The sequence below is a fragment of the Lutra lutra genome, chromosome 15 (genome assembly GCF_902655055.1).
Source record: "Lutra lutra chromosome 15, mLutLut1.2, whole genome shotgun sequence".
Classification (NCBI taxonomy): domain Eukaryota; kingdom Metazoa; phylum Chordata; class Mammalia; order Carnivora; family Mustelidae; genus Lutra; species Lutra lutra.
Window position 1 is genome coordinate 1,533,329 of NC_062292.1, and position 20,600 is coordinate 1,553,928.

At 37.8% G+C, this 20,600-nt stretch overlaps 1 protein-coding gene across 4 annotated transcripts in view; it reads right to left on the reverse strand.

Moving 5' to 3' along the window:
• The window catches only part of NME7 (NME/NM23 family member 7), a 268,375-nt gene that overhangs the window by 141,355 nt on the left and 106,420 nt on the right, over positions 1-20,600 (reverse strand). For all 4 annotated transcript variants that reach the window (XM_047703757.1, XM_047703759.1, XM_047703760.1 and 1 more), the window contains exons 9-10: positions 17,599-17,667; positions 11,861-11,962 (exon numbers count right to left, since the gene is read on the reverse strand). In XM_047703757.1, coding sequence (XP_047559713.1) covers positions 11,861-11,962; positions 17,599-17,667 — 171 coding nt within the window. The remainder of the gene's footprint in view (positions 1-11,860; positions 11,963-17,598; positions 17,668-20,600) is intronic.

The window sequence follows — 20,600 nt, forward strand, 5'->3', positions numbered from 1 at the left end:
CCTGGGATTGAGTCCCACATCGGGCTCCCTGCTTGGCGGGAAGTCTGCTTCTCCCTCTGACCCTCCCCCTTCTCATGCTTTCTCTCTCTCCCTCGCTCTCTCTCTCAAATAAATAAATAAAATCTTAAAAAAGAATGGGCAGGAGACAGAGCCAACGGACACCATAAAAGATGCTCAACATCACTCATCAGGGAACTACAAATCAAAACTACAATGGATATCACTTCACACCTGTCACAATGATGAAAATCAAAAAACACAAGAAACAAGTGTTGGCAAGGATGTGGAAAAAAAGAAAATCTTGGGCACTGTTGGTGGGACTACGAACTACTATGGCCCAGGTGGAAGAGTTATGGAGGTTTCCCCAAAAAATTAAAAATATAACTACCCTACAATCCAGTAAGCACACTACTAGGTGTTCATCCCAAAAATACAAAAACACTAATTCAGAGAGATACATGCACCCCTGTGTTTAGGGCAGCATTATTTATAATATTCAAACTATGGAAGTGGCCCAAGTGTTCACTGCTTAATGAATGGATAAAGATGTGATATGTGCGTGTGTGTGTGTGTGTGTGTGTGTGTGTGTGTGTATGTGTGTGTATATATATACATAATATATAAAATGAAATATTATTCAGTCATAGAAAAGAATGAAATCTTGCCATTTGCCACAATAGGGATGGAATTAGGGAGTATAGTACTAAGCAAAATAAATCAATCAGAGAATGGCAAATACCACATGATTTCACTCACATGTGCAATTTAAGAGACAAAATGAATGAACCAAAAAAAAAAAAAAAAAAAAGAGAGAGAGAGAGACAAACCAACAAAGAAACTCTTAATTATAGAAAATAAACTGATGGTCACCAGAGGGGAGGTGGATGGGGCGACGGTGAAATAGGTGATGGAGATTAAAGATATACTTATCATGATGAGTGCTGAGTAGAATGTACAAAATTGTTAAATCGCTATATTGTGCACCTGAAAGTAATATAACACGGTATGTTAACTACACTGGAATTAAAGTTAAAAATTTAATTAAAGAGTCATTATATACTGATAAAATGGTTAAATCACCAGGGAAATATAACCATTGTAAACATATATGTCCCTCACTTTGGAACAGCTAAATATATTAAGTAAATACTAACAGATCTGAAGGGAGATCAACAGACGACAATAGAATAATAGCAAGGACATCAATACTCCACTTTCAGTAATGAACAGATTATCCAGAGCGTAAATCAATAATGAAACATTCAACTTGAACCATACTTTAGACCAAAGGGACCTAAGAGACATATACAGAATATTTCACCCAACAGGAATAGAATATACCTTCTTCTCAAGTGCCTATAGAACATTCCCCAAGATATATCACATGATAGGTTACAAAACAAGCCTTAGTAATTTTAATTAATCTAAAAGTATATCAAGTATCTTTTCTTACCACAATAGCATGCAATTAGAAAACAATAACAGGAAGAAAACTGGAAATTTATAAATACATGGAAATTAAACATATTACTGGACAACCAGTGGGTTAAAGAGGAAATAAAAAGTGAAATAAAAAAAGATCTTAAATGAATATGGAAACACACATACCAAAAATTATGGGTTACAGCAAAAACAGATCTAAGAGGGCATTCATAGCAATAAGCACCTATGCCAAAAAACAAGAAAGATCTCCAATAAACAACCTAACTTTACACCTCAAGAAATCAGAAAAAAAAAAAAAGAAAGAAGCCCAAACTTAGCAGAACAAAGAAATTAACAAAGATCAGAGAAGAAAGAAATGAAATAGAAACCGCAAAAGCAATAAAAAAAGATCAATAAAACCAAAACCTGCTTTTTTTGAACTGATAAAAAAATAACAAACCTTTAGCTAGATTACTAAGAGAAATGACTTAAATAAAAAAACCAGACATCAAAGAGGAGATATTACAACTGATACCAAAGAAATATAAAGAATCAAATAAACTATTATAATTATATGCCAATTAACTAGACAACCTAGAAGAAATTAATTCCCAGAAATATTAAAACTTCTAAGACTGAATCATAACAAAATAGAAAATCTGAAGATACCAATAACGACATTGAATGAGAAATCAAAAATCTCCCAACAAAGAAAAGCCCAGGACCAGATAATTCTCGTGGTAAAATCTACCAAATATATAAAGAAGATTTAACACCAACCCTTCTCAAACGCTTCCAAAAAACTGAAAAGGAAGGAGTACTCCCAAACTCATTATATGAAGATGGCATTACCCTAATCTCAAAGCCAAATAATGACACTACAAGCGAAGAAAACTATAGGCCAATAACCCTGATAAATAGGGAGGTAAACATTTTCAACAAAATATTAGCAAGATGAATTCAATACCACATTCAATCATGCCATGATCAAGTGGGCTTTATACCTGGGATGTCAGGATGAATCTATATATACCTATCAATAAGACAGTAATCACATTAACAGAATAGAAGAAAAAAATCATATAATCATCCCAATAGATGAAGAAAAAATAGTTGACAAAATACAACTTCCTTTCAGGACTAAAAACTCTCAAGAAAATTTGGTAGTAAATCAGAAACATAGTAAATGCCATATTTGGCAAGGCCACAGCAAGTATTATATCAATGGTGAAAGGCTTAAAGTTTTTTCTCTTAAATAAGGAATAAAACAAGGATGCCCAATTTCACCACTCCTATATCACAGTAATTGACATTCTAGCCAAAGCAATGAGGTAAGAAATGGAAAAAGGCAGCCAAATTAGAAAGGAAGTAAAACTGTTTTTGTTTGTGGATATGATTTTATATATAGAAAATCCTAAAGACTTCACTAAAAAGTGTTAAAATAGTAAGTTCAGCAATGTTGAAGGAAACAAAAATCAACATACAGAAATCAACTGCACTTCTATACAGTAACAATATATGAAAATAAACCTCTTTCACAATAGCATCAAAACAATAAAATACTTAGGAATAAATTTAACCAAGGTGGGAAAAGACCTACATACTGAGAACTCTTAGACTCTGATGAAAGAAACAGAAGATGACACAAATGGAAAGATATCCCATGTTCATGAATTGAAAGAATGAATATTGTTAAAATGTCCACACTACCCAAAGCCATCTATACATTAAATATCACTTCTCTGAAAATTTCAAGGACATGTTTCATAGACATAGGGGAAAAAAATCCTAAAATTTGTATAGAATCAAAAAAGGTTCCAAATGGCCAACACAATTTGGAGAAAGAAAAACAAAGTTGGAGTCACCACTCTCCCTTATTGCAAACTCTACTATAAAGCTATAGTAATCAAAACAGTATGGTACTGGCATAAAAAGAGACACCATAGAACAATGAATGATAAGAATTTAGAGCACAGAAATAAGCCCTCACATCAACTAATCAACTAATATTTGATCAACTAATATTTGACAGAGAAGCCAAGAATACTCAGTAAGGAAAGGATCATCTCTTCAGTAAATAATGTTAAGCAAACAGGAAAATCACATGCCGAAAAATGAAACTGGACTCCTATCTTAAATATTGTTTTATAAAAATCATTTTACAGGGGTGCCTGGGTGGCTCAGGGGGTTAAGCCTTGGCCTTCGGCTCGGATCATGATCCGGGGTCCTGGGATCGAGTCCCACATCGGGCTCTCTTCTCAGGGGGGAGCCTGCTTCCCTCTCTGTCTCTGCCTGCTTCTCTGCCTGCTTGTGATCTCTCTCTCTGTGAAATAAATAATATTTTTTAAAAAAATCATTTTACACAATAAAATGACATATAGTCAATCTACCAAAATCATATCATTGAAGATTATCTAATGATATGAGAAAATGTTCAGTATTATTTAGGGTATCATGACCTACAAAGCAATATACTCACTTTGATCCAAATTTTACTTATAAAATTGGTAACTCTTGGTGATAAGAGTATGGACCACATTTGCTTTATTTAAACTTTATTTCATTTCTAATTTTTCTATAATAGCCATGTACTACTTTTATAACCACAATAAAAATGTATTATTTAAAAAATACAAATTCAGAAGAATAGAGCAAAGTTGAGGAGGAAAAGGACAAAGAATAGGTAGAGAGTTTTGAGAGAGAAGAAAAACACATTTCCTTGGGACTAGAATGAGGAGATGAGTGTGAGTTCAGAAATAAACAATATGAAGGCAGAATTTAAGAGGTCATAATTATTAACCGTATTTTTCTCTATGAAATAGAAGATAATGTTATCTTTTTATGGAGAGGAGGATGAAATGTAAAAGGGCTGAGGAAAATAACGGGAGGTTTAAAATCACTATTATGAGAATTAGCAGAAAGGGAAGAAGAATAACGAGAAAAGATTTCTAGGGGGCAGTAACTGGTCCAGCTTAGTTTAAAGATCATCATTTTTAGTTAAATCTTAGTTTAAAGATCATCAACATGAATCTATACAACAGTATAACATTCATCTATTAGAACCCTTCAGTATATATATATATATATATATATATGCATGAGGTAGACACATAGTTGAATTGATCTAAATTTGGGGTTTGGGAGTGTAGACAAAGGACAAGAGAGTAAAGATGCTGAAAATGATATCACAAAAGGCAAAGATATGAACAATGGCGTCTAGGCTGACCAAACAAAGAACTCAGAAAGTGGCATTACAGTGTCAGAAAATGGAAGGGTCCAAAGCCTAGAGGTTTCGGTCAAGTCAGAGCTGCTCTGTGAAGATGGTCAAGAGACCCAGGGGAGCAGAGAGCTATGGGAGACGTTACTGTATTAGGGATTAAGATTACAGAGGTGTGTCTGCTCCGGTGTCCACACAGAGAGGATGGCTGTGGAAGAAAACTGGGAAGCCGACTGACTCGAGATGAATGACAGAAATGGTCCGTTCAGCCCTGAGGCCAAGCGCTGGATGAGTCTTTCACATGGATGTTATTGTGCCCAAGATGATGATAAGAGCTGGGATGAAGAGAAAGACTATAATCAGGGGTTTGCAGCCTTCAGGGAATAAAGGAATGTAACCAGGAGTCAGAAGATGACAGAAGCAAACAGACACCAGCTCCCAAGCACTTCTCTTCCAAGTTTACCACAACTCCCTGCACATTCATGAAAAAGGAGCATGTATTTCAAAATATTATGATACTTTAATCCTAAAATCAGTAAAGGCTACTCAGTAATGGGTGAAATACCATTCTGACAATGAAATGAATGGGAAACCATTAAAATTTTCAATGGGTTAAAGCCTCTGCCTTCGGCTCAGGTCATGATCTCAAGGTCCTGGGATCAAGCCCTGCATAGGGCTCTCTGCTCAGTGGGGAGCCTGCTTCTCCCTCGCTCTCTGCCTGCCTCTCTGCTACTTGTGATCTCTCTGTCAAATAAATAAAATCTTTTTAAAAAAAAATTTTGAGAGCCACGTTTTGTGTGTGAAAATATTTAACTCTTACTTCAACCTGGCCATGGGGTAAAGGTTATCAGAGTATACCAGCACGTGGGGACAGGTAATCACCAAAAATTCAGATTCCCTTAAATAAGATCCTTCACATAAAATATTTTACAAACATATTTTTCATAAGATAAGGCATACTGATGTGAGGTTGTTTGGTTTGTCGTACCCCCCCAGTCCAAGAACAAATATATTCTGCACAATTTTTCCAAATAATTTACTGCTTCTTTGATGATTTTCAGTTTCCCAATGACTGGCTCAGCAGGAAAAGTACCAAGCTACTCAACAGTGCAATTCTTGAGCAGGTGCTATCAGAACCTCTTCCAGAGGCAAATCAGGTTTTCCGTCTAAGAGATTTTTGTAGGAGATGGTGTGGCGAGGGAGTGTTTCTCTGACTGTAAAGAAACTTGTTGTGATATTTTTTCCCTTTTATGCAGTAGACTCCAATATTTTTCAAGCACCCTTGTCAGTCAAATATGTAAATATATCAAAACATGTATATATTTTAACAGGTTGTATAAATGCACTCTTACTAGTCTATACATTAAATTTTTTAAAAACTTAATTTTTCTTTTTTATATAGTAAATAAATAAAAGCAGAAAGTTTAACATACCCTTCCCCACCAGTGACCTGTGCTGTGAACCACCCCTTCTCGCAGACCACTTCTAGAAAGACTGGAATAAATTCTGTTCATACACAATGTGTGCTTCCTTCCAGCTATAAGAGACCGAACCTGCCAATAGTGCGGACATCGATGATGAAAGTGACGTCAATCCACAACATACATACATGGTTACCAAGCGGTCTAACGGTCACTGTTAAGACTGAAGCTTCTTTTGAATCAACTTAAGAAATAGTTCTACATCTTAGAAAGGAATAAAGAAAAAAAGAACTCACTTTGGTAGATGAAATATTTTTGTATTTTTTTTTTAAGATTTTATTTATTATTTGACAGAGAGAGATACAGTGAGCGAGAGAGGGAACACAAGCAGGGGGAGTGGGAGAGGGAGAAGCAGGCTTCCCACTGAGCAGAGAGCTTGATGTGGGGCTTGATCCCAGGACCCTGGGATCATGACCTGAGCTGAAGGCAGACGCTTAACAAGTGAGCCACCCAGGTGCCCCGGTAGATGAAATATTTTTAAATAATGACAATACCAGATTTTAGGCACACATGGAAATATAAGCCAGTCTATTCATTAACTTACCAAAAATTAATTGTATGGCCATGGCATACCTTGCATTTTTCCCACACACTAACTATATTTATATGTTTTGTAACCCACAGTCTCTCTTCAGATATGGAAATGACCATAGAGTGATGAAATGAATTTCTAAATTATTTTCATGCAACACATGAACAGACTAGACCCTGGCAATTTAGAGTCAACCGCCAGTTATCAATTCTACCCCCTAAAACTAGACCATAAGTTCCTCAAAGATAAGGACTGTATTTATTCGATCATTACTATAAATCTAGTAGCACTTAGCACAGTGATGACATGCAGTAAACATTCAATGCTTACAACTTTGCTGGTGGGGTGGAAGAAAAGGGACAAAGAAAGGAAGTGGATAAAGAATTAAATAAACCAAAGTCTGAGAACAAACTGTAAAAACGATTTTAGTATCCCCAATATAAAGTTTGACTGTAACTACTAATGATATTTCTTCTGACATATATATATATGGATATATATGGGGATACACACACACACACACACACACACACACACACACACACACGTATATATATGGACATACATATATATCCATGTATATGGATATATATAGGGGATATATATATCCCATCAAAGGCACATGATCCTGGCTAACATCCTGTACCTGCACTTAGTATATAATTCAAGACTCTGAGACTCAAGAGGAGAATCCATCCCAAATCAGGACCAAATCCTCAATTAAAACTTCATTCATGGGGCACCTGGGTGGGTTAATCCTCTGCCTTAAGCTCAGGTCATGATCTCAGGGTCCTGGGATCGAGCCCCGCATCAGGCTCTCTGCTCAGTAGGAAGCCTGCTTCCCCATCTCTCTCTCTGCCTGCCTCTCTGCCTGCTTGTGATCTCTCTGTGAAATAAATAAATAAAATCTTTTTTTTTTTTAAAGTTCATTCACTTCCAAGTTTTATGAAAAAATAAAAGGTATTATTCTTTTTTTTTTTTAAGATTTTATTTACTTGTCAGAGAGTGCACCAGCAGGGGGAGTGGCAGGCAGAGGAAGAAGCAGGCTCCCCGCTGATCAGGGAGCCTGATGTGGGACTTGATCCCAGGGCCCTGGGATCATGACCTGAGCCAAAGGCAGACGCTTAACCCACTGAGCCACCTAGGCATCCCTAAAAGGCATTATTCTTATTCTTATTGTAAAAATAATAGAAGTACTTTAAGGAAAACTGGTAAAATAAAGGAAAGTAGAATTTAACATTATCATATTTCAACCATGCAAAGACAAACACTATTAACATTTTATATGTTAAATTCATACCAAATTTTAATATTCCTATTACTACAACTTTTTATAATGCTATAAGGGGCTCATGGACAACTAAAATGAAAAAAAAAATAATAGAGTAATTCCAACTATGCTTAATGAGGGAAGAGTTTCCAAACGAAACTCTCATGAGATTATGAGCTCTTTAAGGAAAGATACCTTGTTTTAGTCTTCTTTCTTAAGGCCCAGCCATGGGATCAAGCCCTGTGTATACTAGTCACTCTGCAAATGTTCACTGAATATACATCTAGAAAGGGAGGGCCATCCGCAAACCTCTCTTGCTGGGACTCTTCCTTCTCTTCCAAACTCCTTCCTGATGATCTTCATTCTCTATCATTCACTGCTGAATACTTCAACTATAGTAACGATAAAGATCTTGCTGTAGCCTAAAAGCAAATCTGTTTTATTCTTCCCTAAGTTCCATCATATCATTTCCTTCTTCACTTAGCTAAGTTCTAGTCATTCCTTGCAATTCCCCTCAGAAGTCATGTTCTTCAAGAGGTCTCCCCTGATGCTATTTTGCCCCTCCCAGGCTTAGCTAAGTGCTAATGTTCTGGGCTCCCATCATACTCAGTGCAAGCATCTAACACTGCAATTGCCATGGAACGTGAAAATTAGCCACTTATACCTACTGCTCACTCACACACCATAAGTTCTTTGAGATTTCTATCTTCATATTCATAAATACTAGCACAGATTCAGTAAATAGTTATGGAATGAATGAAAGAATGAACATATTCATTCTATTTTTGTTCTAGTTTTTCTCTCTTTAATTTGCCTGTTTGTTTAATCAGCTGTTCACTCACAATTTTAATTATCTTAAAAAAAAACAATAAACAAAACCCTGTCCTGGCCAACAGAAATCAGATATAAAAATAGCAAACATCAAGATCTGTTTATTCATGTAAACAAAAAGTATCCCTTTCTAATTTCTTACGACTTATAATCAATAAACACTCAACAATCACCAATTTCTCTTAAGGTCCTCTACATCAGATCACATTTTAATAATCACTCTTTCACAACCACATTTAATACTTATTTCTACTCTTCCTTCTCCCTGGAAAGATAGAAAGTAGGTCCTGCCAACTCTTTTTCTAATGGTGTCATCAGCACTACAGATAAAGGGCTGGTATTCAAGATCGATAAAGAAATTCTCAAACTTGACACCCGAAAAACAAATAACCCAGTCAAGAAATGGGCAGAAGACACGAGCACACATTTCTCCAAAGAAGGCATACAAATGGCTAACAGACACATGAAAAAAATGTTCAATATCATTAGCCATCAGGGAAATTCAAATCAAAACCACATTGAGATACAGCTTATATCAGTTAGAATGGCAAAAATGTCAAGGCAGGAAGCAACAAATATTGGTGACGTGTGGAGAAAGGGTAACCCTATTACACTGTTGGTGGGAATGCAAGTTGGTGCAGCCACTCTGGAAAACAGTGTGGAGATTCCTCAAAAAGTTAAAAATAGAGCTACCCTATGACGCAGCAATTGCACTAGTGATTATTTACCTCAAAGATACAGATACAGTGAAAAGAAGGGCCACATGCACCCCAATGTTCATAGCAGTGAAGTCCACAATAGCCAAACTGTGGAAGGAGCTGAGATGCTCTTCAACAGAAGAATGGATAAAGAAGATGTGGTCCATATATACAATGGAGTATTCTCGGCCATCAGGAAGGATTAATATGAAACATCTGCACCAGCATGGATGGGACTGGAGGTGATTACACTGAGCGAAATAAGTCAGAGAAAGTCAATTATCATATGACTTCACTAATTTGTGGAGCTATATAAGGAAAGGCATGGAAAACACCAGGAGATGGAGGGAAAAATGAATGGGGGGGACCGGAGTGGGAGACGGACCAGGAGAGACTATGAACTCTGGGATAAACAACCTGAGGGTTTCAGAGGGGAGGGGTGTGAGGGGATGTGTTAGCGCAGTGATGGGTATGAAGGCGGGCAAAGATTGCATGGAGCACTGGGTGTTATGTGCAAACAATGGCTCATGGAACACTCCATTAAACACTAATGATGTACTGTATGGTGACTAACGTGACAAAACAATAATTAAAAATAACAATGGTGTCATCAGGTCTGCTTGTAACTGCTTCTGGAGCCCCTACCTTTAATCTCCTCCAGTTTAGCTCGCTCTTGTTGCATCAAGAGACTGACTCCACGTGCTCACGATCAAGCTAAGTACGAGGAAGTACTGTTTCCCACCACCTGGAATTCCGCTCACACAGAACCCAGTTTTAGCCCGGCCTTTAGGGCCATCCATCCCACACTCATCTCTACAGCATCTGCTACCTTATTTCCTCTGTCTAAAAAAACTGATTTCCTTGTGCTTTCAGGTATGCACTTCCTATTGAGCGAAGCAAATATCCTTGCTGTACAGCACAGCAAGTGTGTAAATTCCTTCACTGCAGCCGTTGCACATGCTTCAGAACCCTCCCCTTTCTCTTCCTGCCCTCACTCGTCCTTAAAATCCCTACGGCACAACTCTCTTCCTGTGAGTAAGTTTTCCCAATTTTCTCCAGGTCGCATCATTTGCTCCTTTTACTAAACAATCCTTCAACATTTACGTTTTACTTGAACTAATAATATTTTAGTCCTTATCGTAAGTTTCCCTGCAAGTGTTCTAAAAGATCGTTACGCGCGTGCTCTTCCGTCTCTGAGAACAGGTGTGCCGCTCTCCCCTACAGAGCTTACTCCGGCAGCAAGCACTCACACGAGCTGATTTCTTAAAAGGTGTCGTTACTTACTACCCACCAACTGCGGGAACTCCACAAACGCTGCTGGACTAAGTAAACTGGACACTCATATCCAACAAACTATTTACAAGAGATAGTAAAATAAAGAAAAGAGAATGAATTTAAATTATAGTTAGGGACAGCTGGGTGGCTCGGCACATTAAGCATCGGACTCGGTTTCAGCTCAGGTCATGATCTCAGGGTCATGAGATCGAGCCCCGGGTCAGCTCCACACTCAGCGTGCAGTATGCTCATCCCTCTCTCTCCCCTTCTGCCCCTCCCCTGGCTCATGAGCTCTCTCTCCAATCAATCAATCAATCAATCAATCAATCAAATCTTTTTAAAAATTATAGTGTTTAAAATCAGTAATGCTTCCCACACTACTACTCAGCATTTAACATCTGCAGGGAGATTGCTCATACATATTCTAATGCTACTTTTGCCTTTTAGGTCCATCCCCTTCCTCTTCAGCCCTTTTTCCACCCAATGTCTGTATGAAGAAAACCAGAAGCAAAATGGAAAGCGTACTAGAGAATATCAGGTTTCACGTGAGTGCCAGGGCTCACATTTACGGTATGAGGCCATCATGTCAATATTCTGTACACTGAGAGCTTTACTTAGAGTCCCCCAATGTCCAAGGATAATTAGTATCTTTGATAATTTCTACCAGAGGGCTTGATAAATTTATTTATCTAGACAATATAGCAAGAAGAAACAATAAAAGAAAGTGCCACAATAAAGCTTTCTGCCCATCCAATAGTGTTACTAGGCTAACAAAAAATTCACTTTTTCTTGGAATATTATATAAGAAATTTTTCAAAATGCTATTCTGAATAAAAATTCATCTGATTTAGTCATTTTTATATCAGTTATTTTAAAGAACAAACTAAAACTATCAAACCTGTTAAGGGAGAGGGTAGTGGGGTTATGGACATTGGGGAGAGTTATGTGCTATTGTGAGTGCTGTGAAGTGTGTAAACCTGGCAATTCACAGACCTGTACCTCTAGGGCTAAAAATACATTATATGCTTATAAAAAAATAAAAAAATTTAAAAACAAAAACAAACAAAAAAACCTGTTAAGATACTTAGCTAGTGAATAAAACAAGCTTGATTAGTATTTTAAACACTAACTTACAGGATCAGCAGGTCCACAGAATTCTCGAAATGTCTTTGTAGGATTATTCTGTTGAATCTCCATTGCTACGCAAGGGCCGGAACACACTTCTGTCACCATCTCCTATGATGTACAATATAAAGAAACATGTAAAAATTAGTAAAAATTAATAATCTTTTATTCATCCTCCTTTAATTCCATCACTATTCCAAATCTTAAAATCTTAGTTATCTTTGAATCCTCCTGGCCCCACATGCCAAGCGGCTCCCCAATCCTGTCCATTTCTCCTGCATAAATGTGTTTTAGAAACGTTCCCTTGTCCAGCTCCTACCACTGCATCACGTTAATGCACTTTCACTCGTGAAATGAGCATCTAATACATGTTCCTTTTAAAGGCCTCTCCTCTTACACAAAGTCCTATCAAATGAAAATTTCTAAAGATATAAATTTCGAAGTGTTTCTTCCAAAGACACTTTTAAAATCATAATCATTTTCAGAAATGAAGAAAACAGGGACCAGATTCTCTCACACTGAACACCTAGAAATGAGACAGTATGTATGAAACAACAGGTCTCAAACAGCAGCACACCATTATGATTCCTGATGGAAGAGAACCAAACGAAGGAAGCCATACGACTGCCCCATCTTACTTCCTGGAAGAATTTTCCAGACAACGGGACACAGACAGGAAACACAACAGAGCCCAACACCCTCATTGAGCAGAAGAAACAAAGACAGGAGTTCAGGGAGACCCTGTCGCTCTAGCTACATTCTAATGTGCGAGACAGATTACGAAAGGACGTGAGAGAACCCGGGGAAAGTAAGCTATGGCTATCTGCAGAGACGTTCACATAAGTCTCTGGCTAGGAGTCTGTATACGTGCGGAAGAAACTACTCAAAGCCAAGAAGAGCACTGCCAGAAGCAGTTAAGTGAAACCGCTCACAGAGAGAGCATGAGGCTGAGAAGACTCTGCACTTCCACTAGCAGAAGCGGGAAGCCCTGATGTGATACGTACCTGATGCACACAGTACACCAGGTGGAGCCTCCAGAAGGGCACCGCACTGTAAGACTTGGCCTTCTGTACCAAGTGCTCTGTACCCCTCCTGCAAAGCCTCAAAGCAAGCCTTCGAAAGATCAAACTGATCCCAATAACTTCAGTGAGGGCCAAAATGATGGCAAAAACTCTTCAAATCAACATGACATACAAACCACGTAACATCATAAATTTCACATTATCCAGAATCCAATAAAAATTACTAGGCATGCAAAGAAATAGGAAAATATGAACCATCACTAGAAGAAAACTCAATAAATTGATACAGATGTAGCAATGGCAGAGTGATATTGGCTACAAAGAATGTTAAAACAGGCTATATATGCAAGTTAGAGGAAGAAAACATGGACACGATGCAGAGAAAATCAATGATACTAAAAAGACTCAAAGATAAATAAAATCTTCTAAAAAATAAAAATAAATAATGGGGCATCATTATGGAACCTCTAGTGATAAAAACTACATCCAAATTAAATACACTGGATGGGATGAGCAAAACAAAATACCGCAGAAGGACAATAATATTGAAGACATGAAATACCAATTACTCAAAAGCAAGCACAGAGAAAGATTAAATAAAAATGTCCCATGGGAATTGTTTTTCCAATGACAAGCTGTCTAATATGTACATAATTGGGAGTCCCAGAAAAAGAAAAAAGGGGTGAGGAACAGATAAGGATTCCAAGAATTTGATAAAACGCATAAGCCAACAGATCCAACAGAGTCCAAGGAGAATAAATGCAGAGTACGCTGAGCCAATAATTAATCTCGCTAAAACCAAAAAACCCTAATAGCAAAAATCCCTTAAAATAACCCTCTACAAAAAAAGAAAACATCAAACAGTAGAAGAAAGATGTAAATTACAACAACAAAAATTTGTCAATCTATAATTCTATACCCAGGTAGAAAGGTTTTGGTTTGTTTGATTGTTTTTTGAGAGAGAGAGGGAAAAGGGCAGGGAGGGGAAGAGAGAAAGGGTGAGGGAAAGAAACTTAAGCAGGCTCCACGCCCAGAGCAGAGCCTGATGCAGGGCTCAACGTCACAACCCTGGGATCACGACTGGAGCTGGAACAAAAGTTGGACACTTAACCAACTGAGCCACCCAGGCTCCCTGGAAGATATTTTCCACAAATGAAGGAAAAATAACTTTTTCAGACAGACAAAATGTGAGAGAATTCACTATCAGCAGCAAAATGTTAAAGGAAGTTCCTCAGACAGAAGGAAAAAAAAGTACCAGATAAAAATAGGGATCTAAACAAAACAATGGTAAACATGTGGGTAAATATAAAATACATTTTATTAGCTGGTGTGAAAGATGATTATTTAAAGCAAAAATATTAAAAACGCATTAGAGGATTTAAAATATAAATAGAAATGAAAACATGTGACAACCATGGCACATACAGAGGGGGACCTGGAAGAAGGAAACTCTTTGAAGGTTCCTAGCTAATATGAGAAGTGGTATGATGAAAAACACGATCAAAGAAAAGTGGCTCTCACAGTGTCTGGGACACACAACGAATGTTCTTTTCTTCCGTACATGGGGAAAAAGTACTTCAGGAAGAAGTGAAAATAAACACCGAGACCTTGAGGCGGAAGTGGAGTTGTGTGTATGAAGATCCGCACGAGAGGAGGTCTCGGGAGCCGAAGTGAGACCACAGGAAAGCAGTGAGAGAGGGGCTCAGACGCCGCGGGGACATGTGAGCCACTCCAATGACTTTGGAGAGTTTACGATACACAATGACCAAGCAAAATAAAGGTAATTTATTACAGAACAATATTTAAATATCCATTGGAACTCAGTCATCACACCTAACAGAAATGCCAGAAGTTAAAAGAGGAAGGAAAGAGCATCACGATTAATACAGCACACAGAACCCTACTCATTAGAATTCCTAAAGGTATCCCCCTGAAGTCACTTTGTTGTTTTGCAAAGGTCATTTGTAATTGATTTCTTATGGATAATTATATTGAGTCTGATTTCCTGTCTCATGACACTGAAGTACTGCCCACACATAAATGTCAAGAGCCAAGTTCTCAGTAGGGGCAGAAGGCAGCAGGAACCTGACACCCAAAAAGAGAGGGTGAATTCTGCCTGCCTTTCTTTCTTTTGCCCCTCTGCTTGTCTTTCAGGGTTAATCAAAAATACCATTAAAAATACAGACATAAAGGGCTATGCAAATGTACAAAATGGACAGAAAAAAACATGTCGGCAAAAGGACTCCATCAAGGGGCGCCTGGGTGGCTCAGTGGGTTAAGCCTCTGCCTTCGGCTCAGGTTATGATCTCAGGGTCCTGGGATCAAGCCCCGCATCAGGCTCTCTGCTCAGCAGGGAGCCTGCTTCCTCCTCTCCCTCCCTCTGCCTGCCTCTCTGCCTACTTGTGATCTCTCTCTCTATCAAATAAATTAATTAAAAAAAAATCAGAGTAAGAATCAAATCACATGTTTTTGTCCCTTTAGACTATGTTGCCTCTTCAGATGATTTCACAGGGTCTTCTTCTTGAATTAGACCATATGCAGTGTTTAAATATTTACCTCTTCCTTGAGCTTAAACTCGAGTCCTGAATATCAACTGTCCTGAGAAGTAAGAGGCCTTCTGGGAAATACAACGGTCACAACAGAAGTGAGAATCAGTACCTGCTACCTGACTTTTGGTGTCCCCAATGAACCACTGACAGAGACTTCAACCGCATGTACGTGCAGTGTGTGATACAGATCCTCACGCAACTTCCTCTGAACAAAACCGAATTATAAATGTGAAAAGCACTTTTAAAAGCACTAGAATAAGAATATTCATAAGAATATCAGTTACTTCAACAAAATACTACTGGGATAAAAACATTCTTATTTCCCTCTGGAGAAAATTCTCAAAGAAACTTTCCTTAGTTTCAATAGAGTTTTATATCATATAAACACAGAACATCTCATAAAGGTACCTAGGTAATGTTCTGGTTCACGTACATAGTCTGTTCTACCATTAGCAGAATACGCTAAACCAATCATGATTTGGAATATTTGTTTTACACTGAAAAAACCATTTCAAGCTGAATAAAAAATGATAAGCATTCCTAAACATGGCTGACAAGGCTAACACTGAAATAATGTAGCTTTTTTCTTCCCAAACAGCCCATATACTCTGTTATGAGTATCATGAGATTTAAATAGTGGTTCCAGAAACTGTCTTACGAGAGTATCAGACAGAAGAAAGCACATCAGCACCATTCATTCTGGCACAGCCTGACATTACAGTGTAATATTGCTACTGTCATTCAAATCCCTGATTTCTTAGGGAAAACGACACATCTACCCAGTGATGTTTTTGTTTTTACTCTAGAATCCCCCAAATCAAAAGAAAAAAAAAAACCCTAAGATGAAATAAATATTACATAAAAATAAATCGTATGTATAGTACTTTAAAGCACAATATAGGAGACATTAAGTCAGAGATGAGGGTTTTTTTTAAAGTTATTTTCCAAAGGGAATTATGGCCCACCTCAGATGTGTGCACAACACTAGTGCCCTCAACTATCTGTTACCAAATTCAATACCACGTGATATGGCATGAAAAGATACATCTCCATGGTTTACCTTACGTGCAGTAGAGCTATAACATAACCTGAACAGAGGATGGTAGCAGTTTTCAACCAAATTTTTTAAGGTAAAATTAAACAAATAAAAGAAGGAACATATACAAAAGAGAGATTTAAGAAATGGAAAACGTGTCACTGATTAAGAGATAACACATTTTAAAATTCTTCCAGTTTAAGAAAAGGCATAACTCTAAAATGAAGCAGCTCATAAGATGAAGGTTCGGGAAGCTGTAACAGAAGGAAACCACCCCGGTTCCTCTAAATAAGGCTGGAAATCGCGAGTATGCCGAACATGAAAATGATGTCACAGTCTTAACTTTGTAGGACTAAATAAGACAAAGGCTCAGGCCAGTTCTCAGACCAGTGCATTTGTCCTTTCTAAGGAAGGCTGAAAGGAAAAGTCATAGAGAAGTGGGAAGGAGAATCTAGTCTCATTGTCAAGAACAATTAACTTTATGAAAAAAAAAAAGAAGAAGAAGAAGACGTCAAATCTGTCAAAAATGTAGTTGAGGAGGCAGCCCACCAGCACAAAGGTATCTAAAATACTTTTATAAAGAGGGGGAAGAAAACTAATTTTGATCAAATATCTACTATGTTTTATTTTAAGGAACAATATTTGGCTTATTTGAATATAGTCATTTGTTTTCAAGAACATATTTCATTGCCTTCTGACCAATTCCTTCTAAATCTTATTTCTTCAGACTCAGTCACATTTTCAGATGATTCTACCTGCATTTTTATCATTAAAGTAGACGTTAAATGCTGCTATGCTGTTATACTGTAATTATTCACTTTTAAGTTTCTAAGGCATTTTGGAGAGTCTTCCACCCTGAGAATATGACAAACTCCATAGAGACTATCCAAATGTGTCAATATCCCAGCAATTTTTTTTGCACTGTGGTATGCTTTTGTTTCACAAATGAAACAATAAGATTTTTAAAAACTGATCCAGTGGCTCTCAGAGATAAGAATGCCTCAGTCACTAGGTACGATAAAATGGCAACTGGCAGACCTGTGACTACTTTCATGATTATAAATTATACTGAGATGCCCCAGATTTAAGATGCACAAACTGTCTTCGGTACCAGTGCTTGACATTTACTTTGATACTTACGTTATACTCAGACACCACTCCTTTATAAACTTCATAAAACTCTTCAACGTTAACTCGATCCATGCTGAACTGGATTAAAACAAAACAAAACTTATCAAGCCAACCGCCAAAGAACATAAAAGAACCACACTCAGCATTCATGATCTCTTGGATATATTTTCTTTACTTTAAAATATAAACCTTGCACAAATTAAGTACTCAAAAAAGTGTTGTTAGGGCCACCTGGGTGGCTCAGTGGGTTAAGCGTCTGCCTTCAGCTGGGGTCATGGTCCCAGGGTCCTGGGATCGAGCCCTGCATCAGGCTCTCTGCTTGGACGGGGAGCCTGCTTCCCCCACCGCCTGCCTCACTGCCTACTTGTGATCTCTGTCTGTCAAATAAATGGAAAAAAGAAAAAGTGTTGTTAAAGATCAACTCATTAGTAAAAATAATGGGTAACACTATTTTTTTTAATTTTTTTTTTTTAATTTATTTGACAGAGATCACAGGTAGGCAGAGAGGCAGGCAGAGAGAGAGGAAGGAAAAGAGAGAGGAAGGAAAGCAGGCTCCCTGCTGAGCAGAGAGCCCAATGCGGGGCTCGATCCCAGGACCCTGGGATCATGACCTGAGCCGAAAGCAGAGGCTTTAACCCACTGAGCCACCCAGGGGCCCCACTGACTGAGTATTTAACGCCATCAAGCACTGTTCTAGGACCTGTACATGCCTTATCTCATTTACCCCTCACAACAACCCCATGACCTAAGTTATGTAGCACAAGGCTATATAACTGTCAGATCTGTGTTCCATCTCAATCAATCTGACCCCATGGTCATGCTCTTAGCCACTACATTATATCTCTCCTCTTTGAATAAAACTTCATTCTTCACACATGAAAAATTTAGATGCAATGTCATGTTGTTTACTGACAGATTAGTGGCCCAAGAAATATTACTAATGAAAAGTACTTCAGCTTTTGTAACAGCCAAAAATAATACCCTTTTCCTCCCAAGCGTTCAGAAAAATCCCTGGTCTGGTTCACAGTAAAGCATTTACACAAATTGTCTGGAAACCCAAATTCAAGAAGAATAGCAAGAGTATGCTTGTAAGATAAACCTATAAAGACTCTTATCCAGGCTGGATTCAAATTGGTTAAAAATAAAATTGCATTGGGTTGCCTGGGTGGCTCAGTGGGTTAAGCCTCTGCATTAAGCTCAGGTCATGATCTCAGGGTCCTGGGATCGAGCCCCGCATCGGGCTCCACGCTCAGTGGGGAGCCTGCTTCCCCGTCTCTATCTGCCTGCCTCTGTGCTTACTTGTGATGTCTCTCTGTCAAATAAATAAATAAAATCTTTTAATAAATAATAATAAATAAAATTACATTAAGTTCTAGGGTCTCAAGAACTAAGACCTCAAATTTCTGAAAAAAATAGCCTCTGAAAAAAAATATTTTGTCCCCTACTTTGTTTCTTTATTGTCACCAGAAATGAAGATCACGGAGAAATTTTTGCCTACCCGGGAAATAATTCAAACTGGAAGGATTTATTTCATAGGCAACGTAGCTATTACAGGCAGTGAATTTTGTTTGATTTCAGTGTTTTATCCTACAGTCCCACAACCTGCTGTATATTTTATATAACAAAATAATAGAATATATAACTTATTATGTACTTATAATTTGCCCTGAAAATTCTAGAAGGCATTGCCTAAGGTTATTTCATTTAACTCCTAAAACAATCCACTGAGGTAAATAATAGCATTCTCACTAGCCAGCAGACTCGTTAAGTGTAGAGGACAGCTGACCCGCAATTCAGAAATAGAACTTCTTGACTCCAAAACTGAATGACTGTGATTGCCACTAAACTATCATGCGTTCCTCATAGGTTCAATCAATCCTTTTCTTAATTATTATTCTTGTTTTCACCAAGCACGTACTCTAGCCAACTATGCTAGGTCACAGGCCTAGAGTCAGATCAATGTGTAAATATAAAATTTCTACAAAACACACATTTTTAAAGCAGGCTTAGGTCCTACAATCCTATGAATACGTCACGAGGCTAATACTTTCAGAACGTTTTAGCGAACAATTCTTTCTAATCCTAGGCAAGATTCTTCAAGTATCACCTTTCTCATTAGTCTCCAAGTTTTGCCTGATGACTCTGCAAACTAGTTGATATTTCTGGCCTTTTTTTGGTCTACGGGCATCCCGACAAATTAGGGACACAAAACTGTCAGAATCCCAGTTACTGCCCTGACCCCTGACTCTGGATGATCTAAGACTTAGCAGAAATCAAAAGCAGCTCCTGTTCAGGAAAAGAATGTATAAATTACATTGGTAAGAAAAATCTCAGCTCCAAAGTCAGTATTTCGTTATCAAAATAGCATAAACTTGCTGGTCTTCACACATTGTAAAATCCAAATTGTTTAGCTGATTCCTGTAACAACAAACTTGTACCCCGTTTTTTGTCAAGTGCACCGGTAAGTACAACACAAAGCTATGAGCTCGGCAGAAGTGGGCATTGTTTCCTCAGTGAAGGGTTTCCTATAAACGCATCCACTAGGCAGTTCTCAACAGTCGTGGGCTTTGGAGGTCAAGGGTTGTGACTGTCAGAGTCTGAAATGTGCTAATTTCAAAGAAGGTTCTGCGGAGAAACTCCAGAAACCAGCAAAAGGCGCTGGTTAAGGGAAAAATCTCAACTGATTTTCTCCATTCTCCTCTTAGTCACCGAACAACAGAGAGCTTGGTATTAACTACTCAACCTAATTCTATTTTTTGTCTGTAGGAACTAAATACATTGTTCCTATCCATATTTATATTGCAACCAAAGTCACCAGAACTGTATAAACCTGTTTTACAACCTTGGGTTAGGCGTACCATTTGAATTTGTTTCCTCAATGAAAGATTATATGGGTAAAATAATTTCAACATTTTTAATTATAAAGTTATCAAGGTCAGTAACTATACCTTTTTATTTTTAATGTGTTGAGTTCACAAGTACATAGAGAAAATTCAACACAAAATATTTAA